Source organism: Octopus sinensis, linkage group LG9 (assembly GCF_006345805.1).
Source record: "Octopus sinensis linkage group LG9, ASM634580v1, whole genome shotgun sequence".
In the NCBI taxonomy this organism is placed as follows: Eukaryota; Metazoa; Mollusca; class Cephalopoda; order Octopoda; family Octopodidae; genus Octopus; species Octopus sinensis.
Genome location: NC_043005.1, coordinates 96,900,465 through 96,920,464, shown reverse-complemented (window position 1 = coordinate 96,920,464; position 20,000 = coordinate 96,900,465). Strand labels below are relative to the sequence as shown.

General features: G+C 35.5%; 1 protein-coding gene across 1 annotated transcript in view; it reads left to right on the top strand.

Annotated features, from left to right (window-relative positions):
• LOC115215588 (collagen alpha-4(IV) chain) overlaps positions 1 to 20,000 on the top strand; it is an 86,613-nt gene that overhangs the window by 37,887 nt on the left and 28,726 nt on the right. Inside the window, exons 13-16 of the mRNA XM_029784801.2 lie at positions 4,478 to 4,841; positions 9,348 to 9,527; positions 15,827 to 16,078; positions 16,961 to 17,395. Coding sequence (XP_029640661.1) covers positions 4,478 to 4,841; positions 9,348 to 9,527; positions 15,827 to 16,078; positions 16,961 to 17,395 — 1,231 coding nt within the window. The remainder of the gene's footprint in view (positions 1 to 4,477; positions 4,842 to 9,347; positions 9,528 to 15,826; positions 16,079 to 16,960; positions 17,396 to 20,000) is intronic.

The window sequence follows — 20,000 nt, the reverse complement described above, 5'->3', positions numbered from 1 at the left end:
ACACACACATATATATATATATATATATACTTTTACTTGTTTCAGTTATTTGACTGTGACCATTCTAGACCACCGCTTTGAAAGGTTTTAGTCGAACAAAAAACGATCTCAGGACTTATTTCTTAAGCTTAGTACCTATTTTATTTGTCTCTTTTGCCGAACTGCTAATTTAAGGAAACTTAAATTACATCTCCAGCAAGTTAACTCGGCTTAACAGCCGTCACCGTATGTTTCTACTGTTTTGTTCTCACTGTCCAGTTCTTTTTACTGTTTTGTTCTCACTGTCCTGTTTTCATTACCACTGTCACCATCCGCAAAATATTACAAATTTTATTTAATCTGCTTTGTGGGAAGGACTGTTTCAACGAAGTCGCGTCTTGTCCTTGCCTTTGAAACGTGGAGTAAATGAAACAGGGACAACTGAAGAACGGGAATATTCTTTATGTTGTATGTCTCGTTTCTCTGTTTTTTTCGTTGTTCGAAAAAAAGTTCGTTTCTATGTTTTTGTTTTTCTGTTTTCGTTTCTCATTGTGTTCAACGTTTTTTGACGTCCTCTACCCATATATGCATGTATATATACATATATATGTAGATACGTATATATTTGTATGTATATATGCATATATTTATGTATTATTTATATTATCATATGATCGAACGCCACGCATCCTTTTTCATGTATATATATATTTTCTCTCCTTTTTTTCTCTCCTTGTTTTTCTCTCCTTGTTTCTCTCTTTGTTTTTTCTGTGTCCCTTTCTGTAGAAGAGCGTAGGCTCGAAACGTAAAAGACTTCAATTCCTGAGCGTTATACATCTGTTTGTTTTTGTACACCACCTGTCTTCGTCTTTTGTTTTTTCGTAAACTCTCCCTATATATATATGTGTGTGTATATATGTGTATATATATATGCATATAAAAGTTCAGGAATCAAGTGAATCAGGTACTTAAATGGTAAAGTATCGGGTCAAGAAGAAAAAGGAAAATCTATATGCTACGAAATCAGAGAAACAAATACCTACATACTGAGTTACATACAGATTATTATTCCAGTTGTATATACAATTAACTGCACTCAAGTGAGTATATTATAAGTCTCAAGGCTGTATTTAGGAACACACACTGCACCGGTTGTACTACACTTAACAGACCCAGATTCACGAAAGTAGAAAGTTACGAGTAGGGTGAATAATAAATAAATAGCAGATGGATAATCGTTCATTTACTGTAGCTGTTGGGTGTAAATATTACATTCACTACAGCAGATGAATAAATATAGTACATCTCGTGTATGCTCACGTTTTTTTTTTCGCATGATGTAATATCTCTATTTATCAATAAAAAAATCGTTGTAAACAGTTGTAGTGTATGGAACATTATCCATCTATTCTTATATATATATATATATATATTATATATATATATATAATATCAGTAATGCAATACAAGTATTGCCTTCCAGTAAAAAGTAGCCCGTGAGGGAAAAATACACAAATTAGTAAATAAATGGCACAACTAAGTACCGATATTTACTGGAAATAGCGAACGTAAAAATACGACGCTAATGTGTAGCTTCACCGCGTATGTATTAGCAAAAATGCGTGTGTGCAACAAATTAGAGAAAAAAAACCGTCTTACCTCCAGGGAGAACATCTGAAAGATGAAACACCCGGAAAAGGATAATGTGGTACCTGCAGGTTTCAGGTTTTACAAGATATGTCTCTCACCCATATTTTGTTTTACCTTCATCAGCCAAACATATACCAAGACGAAATCTACGATGTTACCACATTAATACTAACACACTCGACTGAAATGCGGAACGCTAACAGTACGAGAAACGGTGAAGAAGTTTCAAAATATCAGTAATGCAATACAAAGTATTGCCTTCCAGTAAAAAGTAGCCCGTGAGGGAAAAATACACAAATTAGTAAATAAATGGCACAACTAAGTACCGATATTTACTGGAAATAGCGAACGTAAAAATACGACGCTAATGTGTAGCTTCACCGCGTATGTATTAGCAAAAATGCGTGTGTGCAACAAATTAGTTGTGCCATTTATTTACTAATTTGTATATATATATAACAGGAAGCTTTATGAAAATAAACAAAAGACGAAGGCAGGTGGAATACAAACAAACAATTGTATTAGTATGGCGCTCAGGAATATAAATAAAACAAGTCTTTCACGTTTCGAGCCTACGCTCTTCAACAGAAAGATACACAGAAAAGAAACACGGAGAGAAACAAGGAGAGAAAAAAATGCGTGCAGAAGCTAGCGAATCAACATGGCGATCATTTCTTTATACACAAACACACACACACGCACACACACACATACATACCAGGTGCCATGTAAATGGCAACGTGCATTGTAGTCGTGGTCATTGCCAATGCCATATTCACGGCACCTGTGAAACGTAGCCGTGGCTGTTGCCGGCATCATGTAAATGGCATCCACACTGGTGGCACATAAAAGCACTCATTACACTTCTGGTGTGGTTGGTGTTAAGAAGGGATGTATATATGTATGTATGCGTGTGTATGTATGTGCGTATATATATATATATATATTGACAAATAAGAAGAATGGTGTGAGACGACGTCCCATCCACTCATCTTGTCATAAATTTCTACGGATACTTGTGGATTTTTAAACATTTGTTCGGTAGAACACGATCTCCTGCTTCCAACTTTGTCTAACCACTAAGATATATATATATATAAAATTATATATAATCCCAAAAGTAACTGATGGGTGTCAAGTTTTAAAAACTTCCATCACTTTACAAATAAATGCATGAAAGTTTGATATAATATAAAGGACATAATGGCAACTAATATGCACAAGTCAAATTTTGCAACACCACTGCATCACATATGAAAAATAACATCGCTTAAATGGCAGCCAATTTCGGCTTCGCACGCCCATACACTTTCCAAAACTTGCACCATAATTAGACCTCAGACATAGTTCCAGCAAGATGGGGAAACTGCTCATATCGCAAGAGAAACAATGCAATTGCTACGGCAGTGCTTTGAAGAGAGAATAATCACCTGCTACGGCAATGTCAACTGGCCTTCACGTTCCCCAGATTTGACTAGCCTGGATTTTTCTTGGGGGGGTACATGAAAGAGAGTTTATGTCAACAAACCGGAGACCCTTGTGCAACTGAAGGAGAACATCAATAGAGAAATCAGTGAAGTGGGGGTCTTGAATTCTTGAGGTGCAAGTTTTGGAAAGAGCATGAGTGTGCTAGGCTGAAAATGGTTGACATTTAAGCGATGTCACTTTTCATATATGATGCAGTGGTGTTCCAAAATTTGACTTGTGCATATTAATTTCCATTGTGTCCTTTATGTTGTATCAAAAATTTCATGCATTTATTATTTCATGCATATATATCATATATTATTCTGCTGAAAATATTCGACGTTAAATACACTATTCATTTAAAATTTTACATTTATACATAACCTGTACCAAGCTTTACAAGTTTCTCTTAAAAGCCTTTTTTTTGATTTTATATAATCAACTGTTTTCGATACTATAGCATTTTCCAAGTATCGAAGTCTGCCTGCTGCTCCACAATATATATATATATATATATAATAAGTTCAGCAAAATTTATATTCAGATGAATATGGTACTTAAGTCAAATGCACCAGAATTTTGTATGGTGTTATCCATATAAATCCATTGGGTGATTATAATCAAAATAAGCAACAAGTATATCCGAGCTAATGTGGTGCGATCGTTTCATGCTACTTCATTTTATTAAACATTTTAAGTATTACATCAGTTTTAAAATGTCAAGCAATAAACCAATATAGGAATAGGTTTATTGGTTTTGACATTCGTTTCTACAGCTTCCTATATCTATAAATCGAAAAATTCTTTGTCTCCATTCAACAAAAATAGAATCCCTCTTCCCACTAACAGATCTAAATAACAAAGGGAAAAATCTACAGTCAGAGAGTAAATTTAATACTGTCGTGTTCTTAAGAATGAAATCAACTCTCTGTCTGTATATTTACCCTCTTTATAATGTTGGCAAACGAAATAGAGATAAGAATGTGCATTGTCCGTTTGATTGGAAAATTTCTATAACTGGCTGAAGATTGCTCGACATTTTAAATCTGATGTAATACTTACAGTGTTTAATAAAATGAAGTAGCATGAAACGATCATACCACATTACCTCGGATATACTTGTTGCTTATTTTGATTTTATATATATATATATATATATATAATACTTTGGTAAATATGTTGGGAAGTTTAACCATTAAATAAGCACTTCGTTTGTAGTATAAGCCTGACATCAGATAGATATATCTTGCAACTGCTGTGTTTAGCTGTTTTATACTTAAAACAGCGGTTCAGTTTCTAAGAGACTATCTACTTTATATGCCTGAAAGTATATTAATGTTTATAAACTGTATTTATGTAACATTGTAAATTATTTTATTAGGGGCCCATAGGCGCACCAGGTAAAAGAGGAAAGAAAGGTGAAAGAGGAAAACATGGAAGTAAAGGTGACAAAGGTGAAATAGGTCCACCAGGTGTTCTAAGAATGGGCCCAAAGGGTGAACCCGGTTTAGAAGGTCCTGCAGGAGAAAAGGCTGAAAAGGGCGAGAAAGGAATGAAGGGAGGAGTTGGAGAAGGATCTCCTGGAGAACCAGGTGTACCTGGAAAGCCTGGTACCGTAGGATTAAAAGGAGAAACTGGAATGAAAGGAGAAATTGGGCTTCCAGGGCCTCCTGGGAGCGTAATCACCTCCAACGGCACTGTTCAGGCTGTTAAAGGAGAGAAAGGAGAAATTGGAGAATGCACTGGTAAGTGACATCATTTTGCATATTTAAAATTAAGCTACCAATAAAATTCAAATATCGGTATTTGAATAAAAAACATATTGTAAATGTGATCTACAATGTGAAAATGCGTAACCAAGTGGCTAATGTGCTGGGATCGCAATTCACAATGCTGTGGGTTTGATTCTAGGACGCGGTGCGTTGTGTCCTTGAGAAAGGAAATTTTCATTTCACGTTGCTCCGGTGTACACAGCTGAAAACGATTACCAGTCGAAAGCCTGGTGTAACTCTTTCTTCTTTACTGGCTCAATATTATGAGGGCTGGGAAGGTGACTATGTTTCCTGATGACTATATCGTCATCTAACAAACAAGTAGAGTAAGTATCGTGCACGCTATCAAATCATGCTTGCGAGTGACAGCTATCTTTTATTTTAAAAATATGATACTACTTTTGTACAGTTAAATAAAGTTTAATAATTTAGAATGAGTATCTTAACAACACGATAAATAAATTTCAAAACACGAGTATATATATATATATATATATATATATATATATATATATTATATATATATATATATATATATACTTTATTGAAAAGCAGCAAAAAATCACAAAATCTGTTACTCAGAGTTTCACGTTCCCGCTCGTCGGACAGTTTTGTTTAGAATGGAATAGAAAACAAGATTAAAATCAAACCTATACAGTAAGTTGATGGATACACATTTGAAAATGGTTTTGTGTCATTAATCCTTTCAACTAACGGTCTTTACAATGACCGGTAGCATGCAATGAACAAATATCAGTATAAAATCATCTTTTTATAAAATGGAAAAAATCCTTAAATCAAAGAGACTAGACTTATTTCTAAAATATAAAATATAAGATACAAATAAATAAATTAATTAAAAGTTATATACGTTTAAAAATTAAAAGTTTTCACGTTGGATTACATATATATTTAGCCGCATATGCACATACTAAACCATCTAAAATGTACATATATACACTAAAACCTACAGACGTATGTACATAGCTATATACAAATATACAAAAATATGTACGCAAATACATGCTCATATAAATAAATGTATACTTACATATACATACGCATCTATATACGCATGCATATATATATATATATATATATATATATATAACGGGAAGGTTTACGAAAATAAACAAAAGACGATATGGTCATCAGGAAACATAGTTACCTTTTGTTTATATATACATATACACATACATACACGTATGCTTACATATACACACACGCACATGTATACATACATATACATGCCTACAATACATATATACACGCAAATATAAATATATAGAGACATATCTACATCATAACGCATATATGCAAACAATTTTAAAAAAACTGCCCGTTGTGTATAACATAAAAGTATAAATAATAAAAAATATATAAATTAATGAAATTGTACATTAATTTGATGTAACATAATTAAATAGGTAGGTAAAAACAAATTAAAATAAAAATGAACCTCGGCGAAGTTTAAGCTTAAAATTAAATATATAAAACAATCGAAGGCTTGCTTATAGATTAAGTGGAAATATATACATCATCGTTGCGATGCAAAATAACCAAACACTGTTACTTGTTTAACTGATGTGATGTGGAGGAAACTCTCGGTCCTTGAGTCACTTTTATAAGTTTAACAGATTAAAAATAATACATACACACGCACTCACTTATATAAACACACAGAAATACACATACACGCGCGCATATGCACACACACACATACACACGCGTACAAGGTGAAACTTATGATCCCAGTCAACCGTAATGTGGTTAATAAACATTTGATCCTATAAAAATAGTACTCTTCTGTTAATAAGTATTATTACTTAACAACTCTAATTGTTACAAACATTAAAAAACGAATACATTTACATACACTTCTAAGCACACATACATTCACACACGCATCACATATGCATACACACATACAATATATGTGTGTGTGTGAGTGTATATATATATATATATATATATATATATATATATATATATATATTATATATATATATATATGTTTGTATATATTAGGGACGTGCCGCCTAGGTAGGCAGTGCTTATTTTGAAAAAAAAAAACCAGATCGATAGCAACATTTTCCTTTTATTGCAAAATATGCACCTAATTCAATAAAACCATGAAGGTTCCTCTGATTACTACGCATAAAATGCAAAATATTTTATTTTTTTGTAGATTAGGTAGGCATAATTCGCCCTGCCTTTCAATCTCAGTATTTAAGCTACGCATAGTACTGCTGTAGTACATGTGCTGCGTACACTCCTACAAAACCGGTTTCTTTACGTACTATAAAGGCAGAAGTATATCTGCCTTCAAGTAGCGCTTATTTTTTTGTGTTTTACTACATAAATATCGCCAACTGCCTACCCAGAGTAATTACTGACGGTACGTGCCTGATATATATATATATATATATATATATATATATATATATATATAATTAAATGAGGCAGCTAGTTAGCAGAGTTTCACTAAAAAGGAAACCAAAAACGTCATTAAATATGACTGAGGGTGTTAGAACAACTACACTGCTAGAAATTAGACCTAAATGACTCTGTTACTGCTGTCAATGCACATATAATTGTATACATACATGGGGGAAACGATCGTAGATCGCAGATACATACATGCCGACAGCGGCCGGAAACTTGCGAATATATGAATGTATTTATTTGTGTGTTTGTATAGTTTTAACGTGTGTGATTAGTAAGAGGAAATGCTTGTGTCAGCCATCAAAGAAGTCACAGGAATCAACCCCTTGGAAATTGTAGCAGGCTATTGTCCATCACAGAGCATGCGGAACGGCGTGCCGTTCAGCAGGAAGATTAAAGAGACATGTCAAAGACTTCATGCTGTGGCACATGTTCCTTCTGCTAGCCAACATAACTGTTCATTATGCAATAAAATGTGCAAATCTTTGGTAGGGTTCAAGTGTCATATAAGGGCCTCACATTGCATTATCATTGATTCATTTCAATGGTTCTTTTTAGGAATGGCTTTGCTCGTATACGAGAAAGCACCCAATATATATATATATATATATATATATATATATATATATATATATATATGTAATATTTTGGACACACATATATATATATATATATATATGTGTATGTGTGTAATATTTTGGACTAATAGGTATAGTCGATTAGTGCGTTGAAGTGTTGAGTAGAGCACTGGTATGGTTTGGGCTACATGGTGTCGTCCGTAGTTGGTGTATAATTCCGTTTGATCTACTGCAGGAAAACTGCAGTGTTAAGTAACGAGATGGATTTGGTATTAATCTTTACTTTGTACAACGGTCGTTTCGACCCATCCTACTACTTTCCCTTATGGGTGGGACTCCTTTCAACATGTGTTGCATCCATTTTGCAGTTTGGGTCACATCAGGTACATTGATATATATAAAGTGGTGTCTCGCTGAAGATCCGTCGAGACGCCACTTTATGTATGGATGTACCTGATGTAACCAAGACTGCAAAATGGATGCAACACATGTTGAACATAATCTCACCCAGGATGGATCGAAATGATCGTTGTACAAAATAACGATTAATACCGAATCCATCTTCTGGTTATTTATTCAGTTATCATTACACACACACACACACACACACACCACACACACACACACACACAACACACACACACACACACACACACACACACACACCTATAAGTATTTTTTAGAGACAGAACCACCGTCAACTCAATCAACATTGGAATATATTATACTCAAGTGAGCCATCAAATATTAAATATTATACTTACTATATCTATTCAGAGTCCCATACTTTCCATTTTAAATACAACACGTGTTGCATGACAGTATGTCGGTATTTTTTGAGATATGAGGTCTCCAGTTTCAATACTCAATTCGATCGACGTCCTCCCAATCTTCAGGTCTGGATTCTACACATTTATTACACTATCTACATTCTATAAAGCTCTATAATGATTGAAATTATTTGACTAAAAATCGTTAACATAATTTTCCATTTCAACCTATTTATAACATTCTTTATATTATTTATTAGTTTAAACATAAATTCATTTTTCGGTGGTATTGGTACGTCCTTCAGTGATGAATTCCAGTCAAGGGGTTCTATCTTTCCTGTGTTCGCCATCACCAACTTAATTGCGAGTTCGAAACTAACAATTAACTTTAGTTATTATATATATATTTACGCACACATGCACGCGCACAAAATAACAGAATCGTTAGGAAGCTAGGGAAAGTGCTTAAGAGTATTTCGTTCGTCTTCATTTTTTGAGTTCAAATTCTATTGCGGTTGAGTTTGCCCTTCACCTTTTCGGGTTCGATAAAATAATTACTAGTTAAGCACTGGTATCGATGTAATCGACCTATCCCCTTCCCCCAGATTGCTGCCCTTATGTCCCAAATTTGAAACCAATATGAACTCACTGAATATATTTTGCGTTTTGTTTTTGACTCACTGTAGGGGGACCGATAAACATTACCTCCATCCCTCCTGGACCTCCAGGTGTTCCAGGTCTTGCCGGCCTGAAAGGTGAACGTGGACAAAAAGGTGAAGCCGGATCCCCTCTATTGTCCGGAAACCGTACTATAAAGGGCGAGAAAGGAGAACCAGGAGTCATTTACGCTGGTAATGACACTGCAGGTTAGTAAATTCTCATAATTTTATTTTTGCATTCTTACACACATATATATTCTCTTTTTCTCCTTAAATTCTCGTCTCTCTTCCCCTCATCCTCTCTCTCTCTCTCTTTCCTTCTCTCTTCTGCTATCTTTCTTTCTTTTCACTCGCTTTTGTCTATCTATTGCTCTCAGTCACTGTCTCTGTGTCTCTAAGTAGTCTATCTCATTTGTTTTTCTCTGGCTGTTAATCTTTCGATCTCTTTTATTAAATATTAGCCTAAAAGCGGCTTTCCGTACGGTTAGCTCCTGCGGTGGGTTAATTGGCCGGCGGCCCAAAGCTAATGAGAGCAATAATAATAATAAATCCTTTACTGCTACCCTACCGATATAGTATTATCCTACCAGTATGGCATTACTTTAAATTCAATTTAAATGAAAAACTTGTAAGTTCACAAATTTTTGGAGTTCTTTTAAATTTTTATTTTCAACTGTTAGCATATAAGAAACCCTCATCCAGACTTGATCCTCGTGTTGGATGTTCAAGAACCAAATGAAGGGCAGATTTTCAATCCCAGGATCATTCTGATTCCAAAAAGGTGTAATATGTCTACATAGAGTAAATGTAGACTGAGATACTGAGTCCCGGAGGACGAACACACAGAATTTCGTGTTTATTATTATAGATTTACCTATGTGTATATCTGCTTCTCTTTCCCCCCTTCTGCTTGTCTTCCTCAGTAAAACGCTCTCAGTCTTGCCCAATAGCCCTCTTCCAAGTTATATTCGCAACATTTTTCATTTCATTTCCTCTAGTTTCAGCTCACGAGCTGTGGCCATGCTGGGGCATTGCCAACATAGTACGTTGTTCTCTTTCATTCCCTTTCAGTCTCTTTCCTTTCACGCTTTTTTACATCCCTTAATCTGTTCGTTTACTCTTTTGCTCTTTTGCTCGCTTCAGTCATTGATCTGTGGTCAGGCTGCTGCATTGCCTTTAAGAGTTCACCTCAGCAAATCGACCCGAATACTTCTTTTTTTTGCTGAATTGCTGTTAGACAGACGCAAACAAAAATATACTCACACACACACACACAAACATGCGCGTGCGCACATACATACTCACTCGCTCACGGTGAAAGTTGCAATAATTTGGCGACAACCCAGAGCTTCTGCACTGCATCATGTAAATCTGAATGGGTGCAAAACAGGCTCAAGCATCCCGACAAAGATGAAGCTAGAGCAATATCAAAAAGATCGCAATGTGTGTATGAGTAACTTCTTTTTCTACCCCTACTTTTCGCTTATTCTTTTGGCTCGTCTTTCCCTTTCTCTCCCTCATCTTTGTTTCCTCTTAGCGGTCCCTTACCCGCACTTCCATCGTTGGTTATCATTATCCCCCTCTCTCTTTCTCTCTCCCCCTCTCTCTCTCTCCCTGTCCCTCTCTTTCTCGCTCCCTCTCTCTCCCCTTCTCTCTCCCATCCTCTTTCCCTCTTCTTCTCCCTCTCCTTCTCTCTCTTTCTCTCTCTCCCTACCACTCTCTCACTCTTATTTTGGCTCTCCTTCATTTGTGCTTTTTATCTAATGTAGTGTACATTGCTTCAAAATTTACGACATTCACTGATTTTACAACGAGTGATTATATGACGTCATATATTTTACGACCTTAAATCTCTTTTGAAGGCAAGAGGCTTTCGGTGTCTCCCTCATGACAACAAGGCCATAATATCAATCATTTGAGCGGCCGATGCTTTATGTCGTCCTCGAGGAACGAGTTGTATTTTTTTACATGGTTCCAGTCTCTTCGGCTATAATGAATACCATTACAGCTCGTGCACTCACTTCCCCGGATGTCACATCCTGGATATTTCACCTGGGTTAATGGTGAGAATACCGATAAAGTGTCTGCTAGTAACAACTTAGGCTCTTGAAACAATTAGCTAACGCAGAGTATTTGTTACCAAGCCATATTTGATCTGGTATCATGGCTGGCTTTTTAGCTTTTTTACATTTTAAGTGTTTGCTGTTTAGCATGGCTGGTTCTGTCGTTTGTAAAACAAGTATTGCATTGTTCAAATGTGCTATTCTTTTATTAAGAGTTTCTGTCTACCAAATCCACGAACCGGGCTTTGGTCGGCTCGAGGCTATAGTATAAGACATGAAGACACCTGCTCAAGGTGCCATGCAATGGTACTGAACCCAGAACCATGTGGTTGGGAAGCAAGCTTCTTACCAAACAGCCACACCTGCATATATATGATAAAGAAATATTTTATGACATATCATAGATTAACATAGAGGAAACTGGCTTAAGTTATACGTCATATTTTATGACGTATGTTTAGGTTATAACATATGGGGTATTTGTTACATTGGTTGTAGCATGTCGCTGTGGGCTGTTGAAAGTTAAATGCAGTCGTGTGGACAAGACGTAGGACTGTTTGCTTAAAGATCCATCGGTCATGACCGACATACAATCTTTACGATTGCTGAATGCATTTACCTAAAAAGCTGGTACCCTACGGAGGTAAATATAACCGATATTCTGAGTTAGAAAACTGAATTACAAAGAGTTTGCTAGGATCAGCTCAAATAGTACTGATTCGGTAATAGCTTGCTATAGAATGGGTCATATCAAACAGCTAGGTACACTCATTGATAGGGGGAAACAGTTAGACAGTGTTCCAAGTCACAGTGATTAATAGGGTTCGCCACCAGAGGTTCGACAATTACAATAAAGAGAGGTAATATTTATTCTCACTTAAACGAGAATGTTGTGTTATAACAAACTTTACTCTGTGTTCTAAGTTTATTCTAAGTTGATCATCTAAACAATATCCACGTTTAAGTGGGAATAAATATTACCTCGCGATATATATACTGCCTCTTTTGCTAATATTCTATCTTCTGTACTATAATGGAGAAATCTGCTTATTAATTAGGTAAGTAACAATTACTAAGAGTACTAAAAGAACGCAATATTAAAAGCTTGACCGCCTGGAAATATTTTCATAAGTTCATGTTCTAAGAAATTTCCTATAATTTCGATTTCTGGAGTTTATTGAATTTTTTAAACTCCAAATTCTCGCAAATTTTAATACTCATTGCATTCACTGCGTCCAATTCTTCATAAATTTAAGTATTCATTGCATTCACTTCGGAAAAGATTTTAATGTTTAATAATAAACAATGTTAATTCGTTGCAGGCAAAATTTTAAGTTTTTATTTCCAACAGTCCCGCATTCTCACTCGCCTCTACTTTTATTTAGGATAATTAAATAATAGCTGTATAACTTTGAAATAAGTCACAATTTCAAGAATATTATCAGTTTCCAGAGTTTGTTAAATAAATATTTTTGATAAATTGAAAATTTATTGATATACCGGTATAATTTCTAAGTCATTTTGTGTTGAGTGAATGCGTGGTATTCTTCAAAATAGCTGTATAACTTTGATACGAGGCACAATTTCAAGAATATTATCAATTTCCGGAGTTTGATAAATGAATATTTTTGATGAAATGAAAATTCTTTATTATACCGGTATAATTATGTTTTGAATGAAGAAGTGATTTTGTTTGTATGGCTGCTTGGAACGCTATAAGCCTTACAATAATAACTATGTGATCGCTGCTATTTCTAGCACGCTAAACAAGATAGCTTTTAACGAGCTTTCACTTATATGATTTTTTCATTTCATGTTTATTTTCATTCAATGTTTGCGATGTTTTCTCTCTCCCCCACCTATCTCTCACACACACTATCTCTCTAATGTAAACACACACACACACACACACACACACACACTCCAGGTTTGATTTCGTTATTACACAAATATCACATTTGAATTTTGTAATTCAACATGGGGCGTCCAAAAAATATGCGACTAGAAAAGAAAATTTAACAGCAAAGGCATAACGACACAGAGAAAAATGAGACCAGGGCAAAGGAAACAGGAAACAGATACCTGAATATGCATGGAGGCGTAGACATGATTCTATTTCCGCTACACATGACCGACTGGTTAGGGTATCTCGAGAGGAGGATATTCCACTTCAAATTAATGGTGTCAGATCACAAATTGTTGATGCGACACTAAAGGAGATCTTTTCTTTCCGATCACGTGGAAGTAGTGGAGTTGACAACCAATCTAAGACTTCTTACAGATGGTCATTCAGATAAAAGAGTTTGCTAATTACCTTCTTAGTGTGGGAAATGGTAACATTTCTGTTGAACAAAGCCTAGGCGAATTCAAAATCAAGCTATTCAATGACCTTTGTGTAGAAAGTGGTACTCTTTTAAATCTATGAGATTTTATATATGCTGACCTAAAAAATAACTTCACAAATGCTGTGTGGCTTGCAAATAGAACCATCGTTACTCCAACAAATGAAGCAGCACAATTTGTGAATTATTTTCAGTTGACCAGGATTCTTGGTAAGCTAAAAATATACAAAAGCTCTGATACAGTTGATAATGAAACTCTGTACTCACCAGGGTTTCCATCAGGCATTCTGAAGAAAAATTGCTGCATAATGCTTCTGAGAAATTTATATGCTACTAATGGATATTGCAAAGGCACACGCTACATCAGTGTCATGATCATGTTATAGAGGTTGAGGTTGTTTCCGGTCCTTATGCATGATCAACTCTGCTAATCCCATGAATATTACATGTATCTCAAGAAATGGAATTTCCATTCACATTCACACGCAAACGATTTCTTGTCAAGCCAGCTTTTGCTTTGACGTGCAACAAGGCACAAGAACAAGTTTTATCTAGAGTTCGAAAGAAGGCTAATGTAAATATATTGGCAGAGAGAAATGGAAACAGTATGATTACTGACAATTGTATCTACGAGGAGATACTACTTCAAAGCAAAATATGCTTTTTAACAAGTTTCAGTAAATAGAATTAACACACAAATTATATGTAAAGTAACATATATTTGTGAGGAATTAAATTGTTTTGGCATATTTCAACCCATGCCGGATGAATGATATCGTTATATTAGATCATTTTAAATTTGGGTATATTTAAAAAAGTAAGGAAACGCCATTCCTACGTGTTCTCACAGTACCAGACTTCATAATAGCCATATTATAGATTTCTCCCTCCGGAAAATTCTTATAAATTCCTCTGTTAATATATATCAATGAAAAGCACTTTCGAAGCATCGGTTATTATTTACTATCACAAATTTAAATATTTGTTGCCAAGCTTTACATTCACTACAGAGTAGGTCTAAGATTTGATAAACAATATTAATATGTTCAGGCAAGTTTTCGTTTTCGCTTGCAACACAGTCTCTCAAATTCTATCTCTCCCGCCTCTAATTGTTTCCATTAATAATAATCAACTTAATACATATTCATTGCAATTTTCTCATTTCAAGCTTTATTTCGTTATTTTAGATGAGGAAATCAAGTATTTTGTTGACTTAAATTCGCCGTGTAAATTCCCCCAGTTTATTGTTTTTACATACTGAAACTAAATTATGTTGGACAACCTATTACTGAAGCTTCGAACTCATGTGACTTATTTCTTTCCGTCTTTATCTAAGAGTTAATATGTGAATTAGTTGCTATGACTATTTGATACGCTATAGGTATTAAAATATCTGTAGGTGATCGCTGCTATTCTTTGGCACATTAAACGAAGTTGGACTACCTTGATGTTTGTTTAAAAAGAGAGATTATGAAAGTGATAAAATAATGAAGGCAGTATTTACTAAGCAAGTGAGCACTATAATACAAGAAAATAACTATGCTTAAAATATCATAAAAATTATTAGAACTGGGAATCAAATGTGGAAATATTATTGAGTGGCTAGCAGAAAACCGCCCGGAGGGTAGTCTTTCTGCTAGTATATTTCATTACTATAAATTTCATCATCTTTCTTATTCTCTCTCTCACTCTTCGTCTTTTATTCTGTCTGTCTGTCTGTCTCATTCAGTCTCTCTCTCTCGCTCTCTCACTCTTTCTCTCTCTCTATCTCTCTCTCACACACACACACTCTTATTCTTCGTCGCTTATTCTGATTGTCTCAATTTTGTTGTGACGTTTGAATTTTATCAAACATATTGTGTATTTATACAAGTTTTGACATTCACTAATATTATGGTAATGAATGGTTTTACGGCACTGAATAGTTTCATGCCATGTCATACTTTATAATATTTGCTTAGTGTATAACATTTAATTGTTGTTCCAGTTTAGCTTTAGCGCATGCATGGTCCTCCATATTATAACATCGACATATATTGTTTCAGTTCTTCTAAGCGTGCATTTTTAATTAACATCTTCCTATTTTCTCTTGATTTACTAGTTATTCCAGGCCCGCCAGGAATGAAAGGTATGAAAGGTGATGTTGGACCGGTTGGTGACCCTGGCTTGAGAGGACCAAGCGGCTTGCCGGGCAGATCAGGACATAAAGGTGAACCTGGCGTTGATGGAATAAATGGTTTGGACGGTAGAGATGGTATTGATGGTCAAGATGGTAAACAAGGACCCGAGGGATTGAAAGGAGAACCAGGTGTACCTGGGGAGAGGTGCGAAACATGTGGTGATTTAGGTTCTGGTAAGTACCTTTGCGAGTAAGGCCCAAAAGTTTGTTGCACACGTGTTGAAAATTTGAGCCATCGTCCGTAGATTTAGTAAAGTGTTGAAGGACCGACGGGTGAAAGGCTGATTTTCTTGTAACTTGAGTGTGCTGAATGAGAAAGCCTCAGTCTAAATAGGTAAACAGAAATAACATTTGCAATACAAATGCAAACCATCGTTATATGCGCGATGTATTTTCTGTAATAACTGCAGACCTCTATTGATGTTCTATAATAGCTCTAATAAAATATACTTAGAGACACAACATAGTAAAGCTGTCAATCACTTTCAACTCCAAAAAAATGCTTTCGTATGAAAATCCACGTGTGCTAGAAAATGACAATGCTGAAATATTGTGAAATTTAGCACAGACAGTGCACCATATAAGACATAATCCTGCCTTCATTTTTTCTACGACAAAAACTGTATTAGTGTACAAATGCTGACATAAAATTATCAAAAGATATGGAGAAATGAATTGACAAGCAAAGGAATTACACCGACTTACCGAATTAAAAACATGACGACAGTCAATGAATGTGTCTGGCATTTAATTTTCAATTGATACAACTCTGGTGACACAACAACTTCTGTAAAGACATTTACAAATCTCCTCTAGGGAGCCATATATAGTCATATTCCAGAATATAGCAAAACTTAGATTTACATATAGAGTCAGAGCATTTTCACATAGCATTCAGTAGCCTGAGAAAATTTTCTTAGTTATGAACATTTTATTAAAACAAATTTTTAAAAATGTACCCAATGTTTGACTGAGGAGTGGTAACATTTGAAGTATACCTCAAAACATAAATAATTCATTCATAATAATATTAGCAAATTTAATTTTCTTTTCCAGGTGAGTTTCTAGGAGGAAAAGGAGAACCAGGTGAAAAGGGAAAACCAGGTCCACAAGGCTTGTCAGGTAAACCAGGAATCGGAATTAAAGGGGAGCCCGGTCTACGTGGTGCAAAAGGTGAAATCGGAGCGGAAGGGCTACCAGGTATGAAAGGAGAAAGAGGTGAACGTGGATTGAAGGGAGATGCTGTCAAAGGTCTACCGGGAGAGAAGGGATCCATTGGTGAGCAAGGGCCACTTGGCATTGATGGTAGACCTGGATCTGAAGGTCCTGAAGGACCTCCCGGTCTCAAAGGGGAACCCGGCTTCGGAAAAAGAGGACCAGCCGGTAAAGACGGCGATAAAGGTGGTAAAGGATCGAAAGGTGAGCGAGGACGAGATGGAATACCTGCATCTGGTTTTAATGACACTTTCATCCCCTCACCAGGAGAAAAAGGTAAGTGTTTTAACTTGTTCTTTCAATTTTAATTGTTTCTGTTATCATTAATTTTATTAGGTTAACAGACACATCCAATTTCTCAAATCAAGTGAAATACTAGAAATATTGAGAAACCCGAACTGAGTATCTGTCACGATAAGGTATTAGGATGCTAAGAGAAAGGACTAGCTTATTCCACATATTCCATATGTATGGCATACCTGAGCCTGCTCATTGTAGATTTATTGTCGACCACATGAAAATGAAAGGTTAAAGGCGAAAAGAATATACTGGCAGAATCGATAGCACGCCGGAGAAAATGCTTTTTCACGTTCAGGGTTCAAATTTACCGCAGTATGACTCTGTTTCATCATTCTAGGGTCATATAAAACAAGTACCAGTTGAGTACTGCAATCAATGTAATCAACTTACTCCCTCTTCCGAAATTGCCGGCCTTGTGCCAAAATCTGAAGCCATTCGTTAGCACGCTGGACAAAATTTCGCCGAGGTTGACTTTCCCATTATCAAGGTTGATAAAAGTACTTGTTCAGTACTGGGGGTGATATAATCAAATAGCCTCCAGCCCCAAAATTTCATGCTTTGTGCTTATAAGACAAAGAATTATTATTATTATTATTATTATTATTATTATTATTATTATTATTATTATTATTATTATTATTATTGTTGTTGTTGTTGTTGTTGTTGTTGTTGTTATTGTTGTTGTTGTTGTTGTTGTTTTACTTCTCAGAGCACTCGGTCCTGTTTGTGCTGTAAGAGCGGACAGCTGCCAGATGTCTCACATGCTCTCTTTCCACACATTATAAGCTCTGATACTTGGTTGTTAATTGTCGTAGGAGACATTCAACATCCAAGTACCAGTCTTAAAATTTTAGTTGTCCCCAGCAGAGCAGTTTTTAGGCTTACTCTGCTCTAATGTTAATTCCGATTTCTCTGACATATTTCTCGAACTTGGTTATTAGTGCTCTCAGTGCCCCTACAACTACACGGATGATAGACACTATCTTCATAGTCCACATTCTTGCAATTTCGTATTTTAGTAGTCTATACTTTTCAATCATTTCTAGTTCTTTGTCCCTTATGCGTGCATCCCCAGGTATTGCAATATCTGCAGTTTTAGTTTCCATTTCCCCCTTTATCTACCATATATTGCTATTATTATTATTATTATTATTATTATTATTATTATTATTATTATTATTATTATAATTATTATTACTATTATTATTATATAACTGTTCAATATTTATTAAATTGAGGCATATTTCTACTGCATTACTGTTACACCTCCGTGTTGCAGTATTGTGTGTTCTTTGCTGCTGTTGGCTGTGAGCGAGATTTTCCCGGTAATGAATTATGTTAGTTGATTTTCCTTGAGGTGTGGTTCTGTCTTTTGTTGTGCTACTGCTTGTATTGTGTGTTGAATGTGTAATGCTTTGGGGTTTTTTGTCTTGCTTGTGGAAGTTTATTTCATTGGATAAATGCTGTGTCTTGTATTTATGGGCTGCTTTGTTTAGGTTGTATTATTGAATTGATAGTAACTTGTGTAGGATGCGGGCTGTTTCATATTTTTGGGAGTTCTATTTTTGGGAGAGTGTGTGGTGTTGAGGATCCAGGTATAGCTTCTACGTTTTTGTTCATGTGATTTTTTATCATGCCCAATGCTCCAATTATTATTGATATTGTTTTTACTTCCATGTCCCATATTTTGAATACTTCAATTTCAAGATCTTTGTACTTCGAGAATTTCTCCACTTTTTTTTCGACAATATTTTGATTAGGAGGGACTGCAATGCAATGTCTATCAGTAAGCAGGTGTTTGTTTCCCCTAATCCTTGATAATTATGCCTGGGCTTTTATTTCTTTGTTGGTTTAAACCGGGATATCCCAAATGATTGGGGCCTGGTCATTGACTTGTAACTTACTTGGTACATGCTTATACACCTGTTGTCAGTTTTGATGTTGTAATGTTGGCATATTGTTCAGTGGATATAACTGCTTACATTGTCGTGTCTATATACATGTTCAGACTTGGCAAGGACTGAGCAATCCCACATGATGTGGACAACTCTCTCATTGTGTTGGTTGCATATTCTGCATTTGATAGTTTCTGAGCCATTGTTGGCTTTTACTGAGGCTCACTTCCTCTTTGCCAAGCCTTGTAGGGTATTGACCATGAAGCGATTTGTCTCTCCATTTCTTCTTCAGCATGTTTTGTAATTTAGTTTTCATGTTATTTGTCTTTCTGATCATTTCTGTTATTATTATTATTTCTCTTTATCATGGGTTTTGTTGGAGCTCCAGGAGTCTTACATGCGTAGCGGGCTTGCTACCTGCAGCCGTCGGTACCATGCTATTCGATCTTTTCAGCTATCTAATACTTTCTTGATTATTCTGGCCGTGCCAAGGAAGCAAACCTTTTGTAACAGTCCTACTGGGCACTCTATTCCAATTTTCTTTATGTTTCCATTGATGCTTTCTGATACTGTTCCCAAGAATACTACAATAATTAGCACTATCTTCACCTTCTTCATTTTCCATAGCCGGGCTATTTCGTACTTAGGAGGGTTGTATTAATCTTTTCGCCTTCCTTCTTGAATAT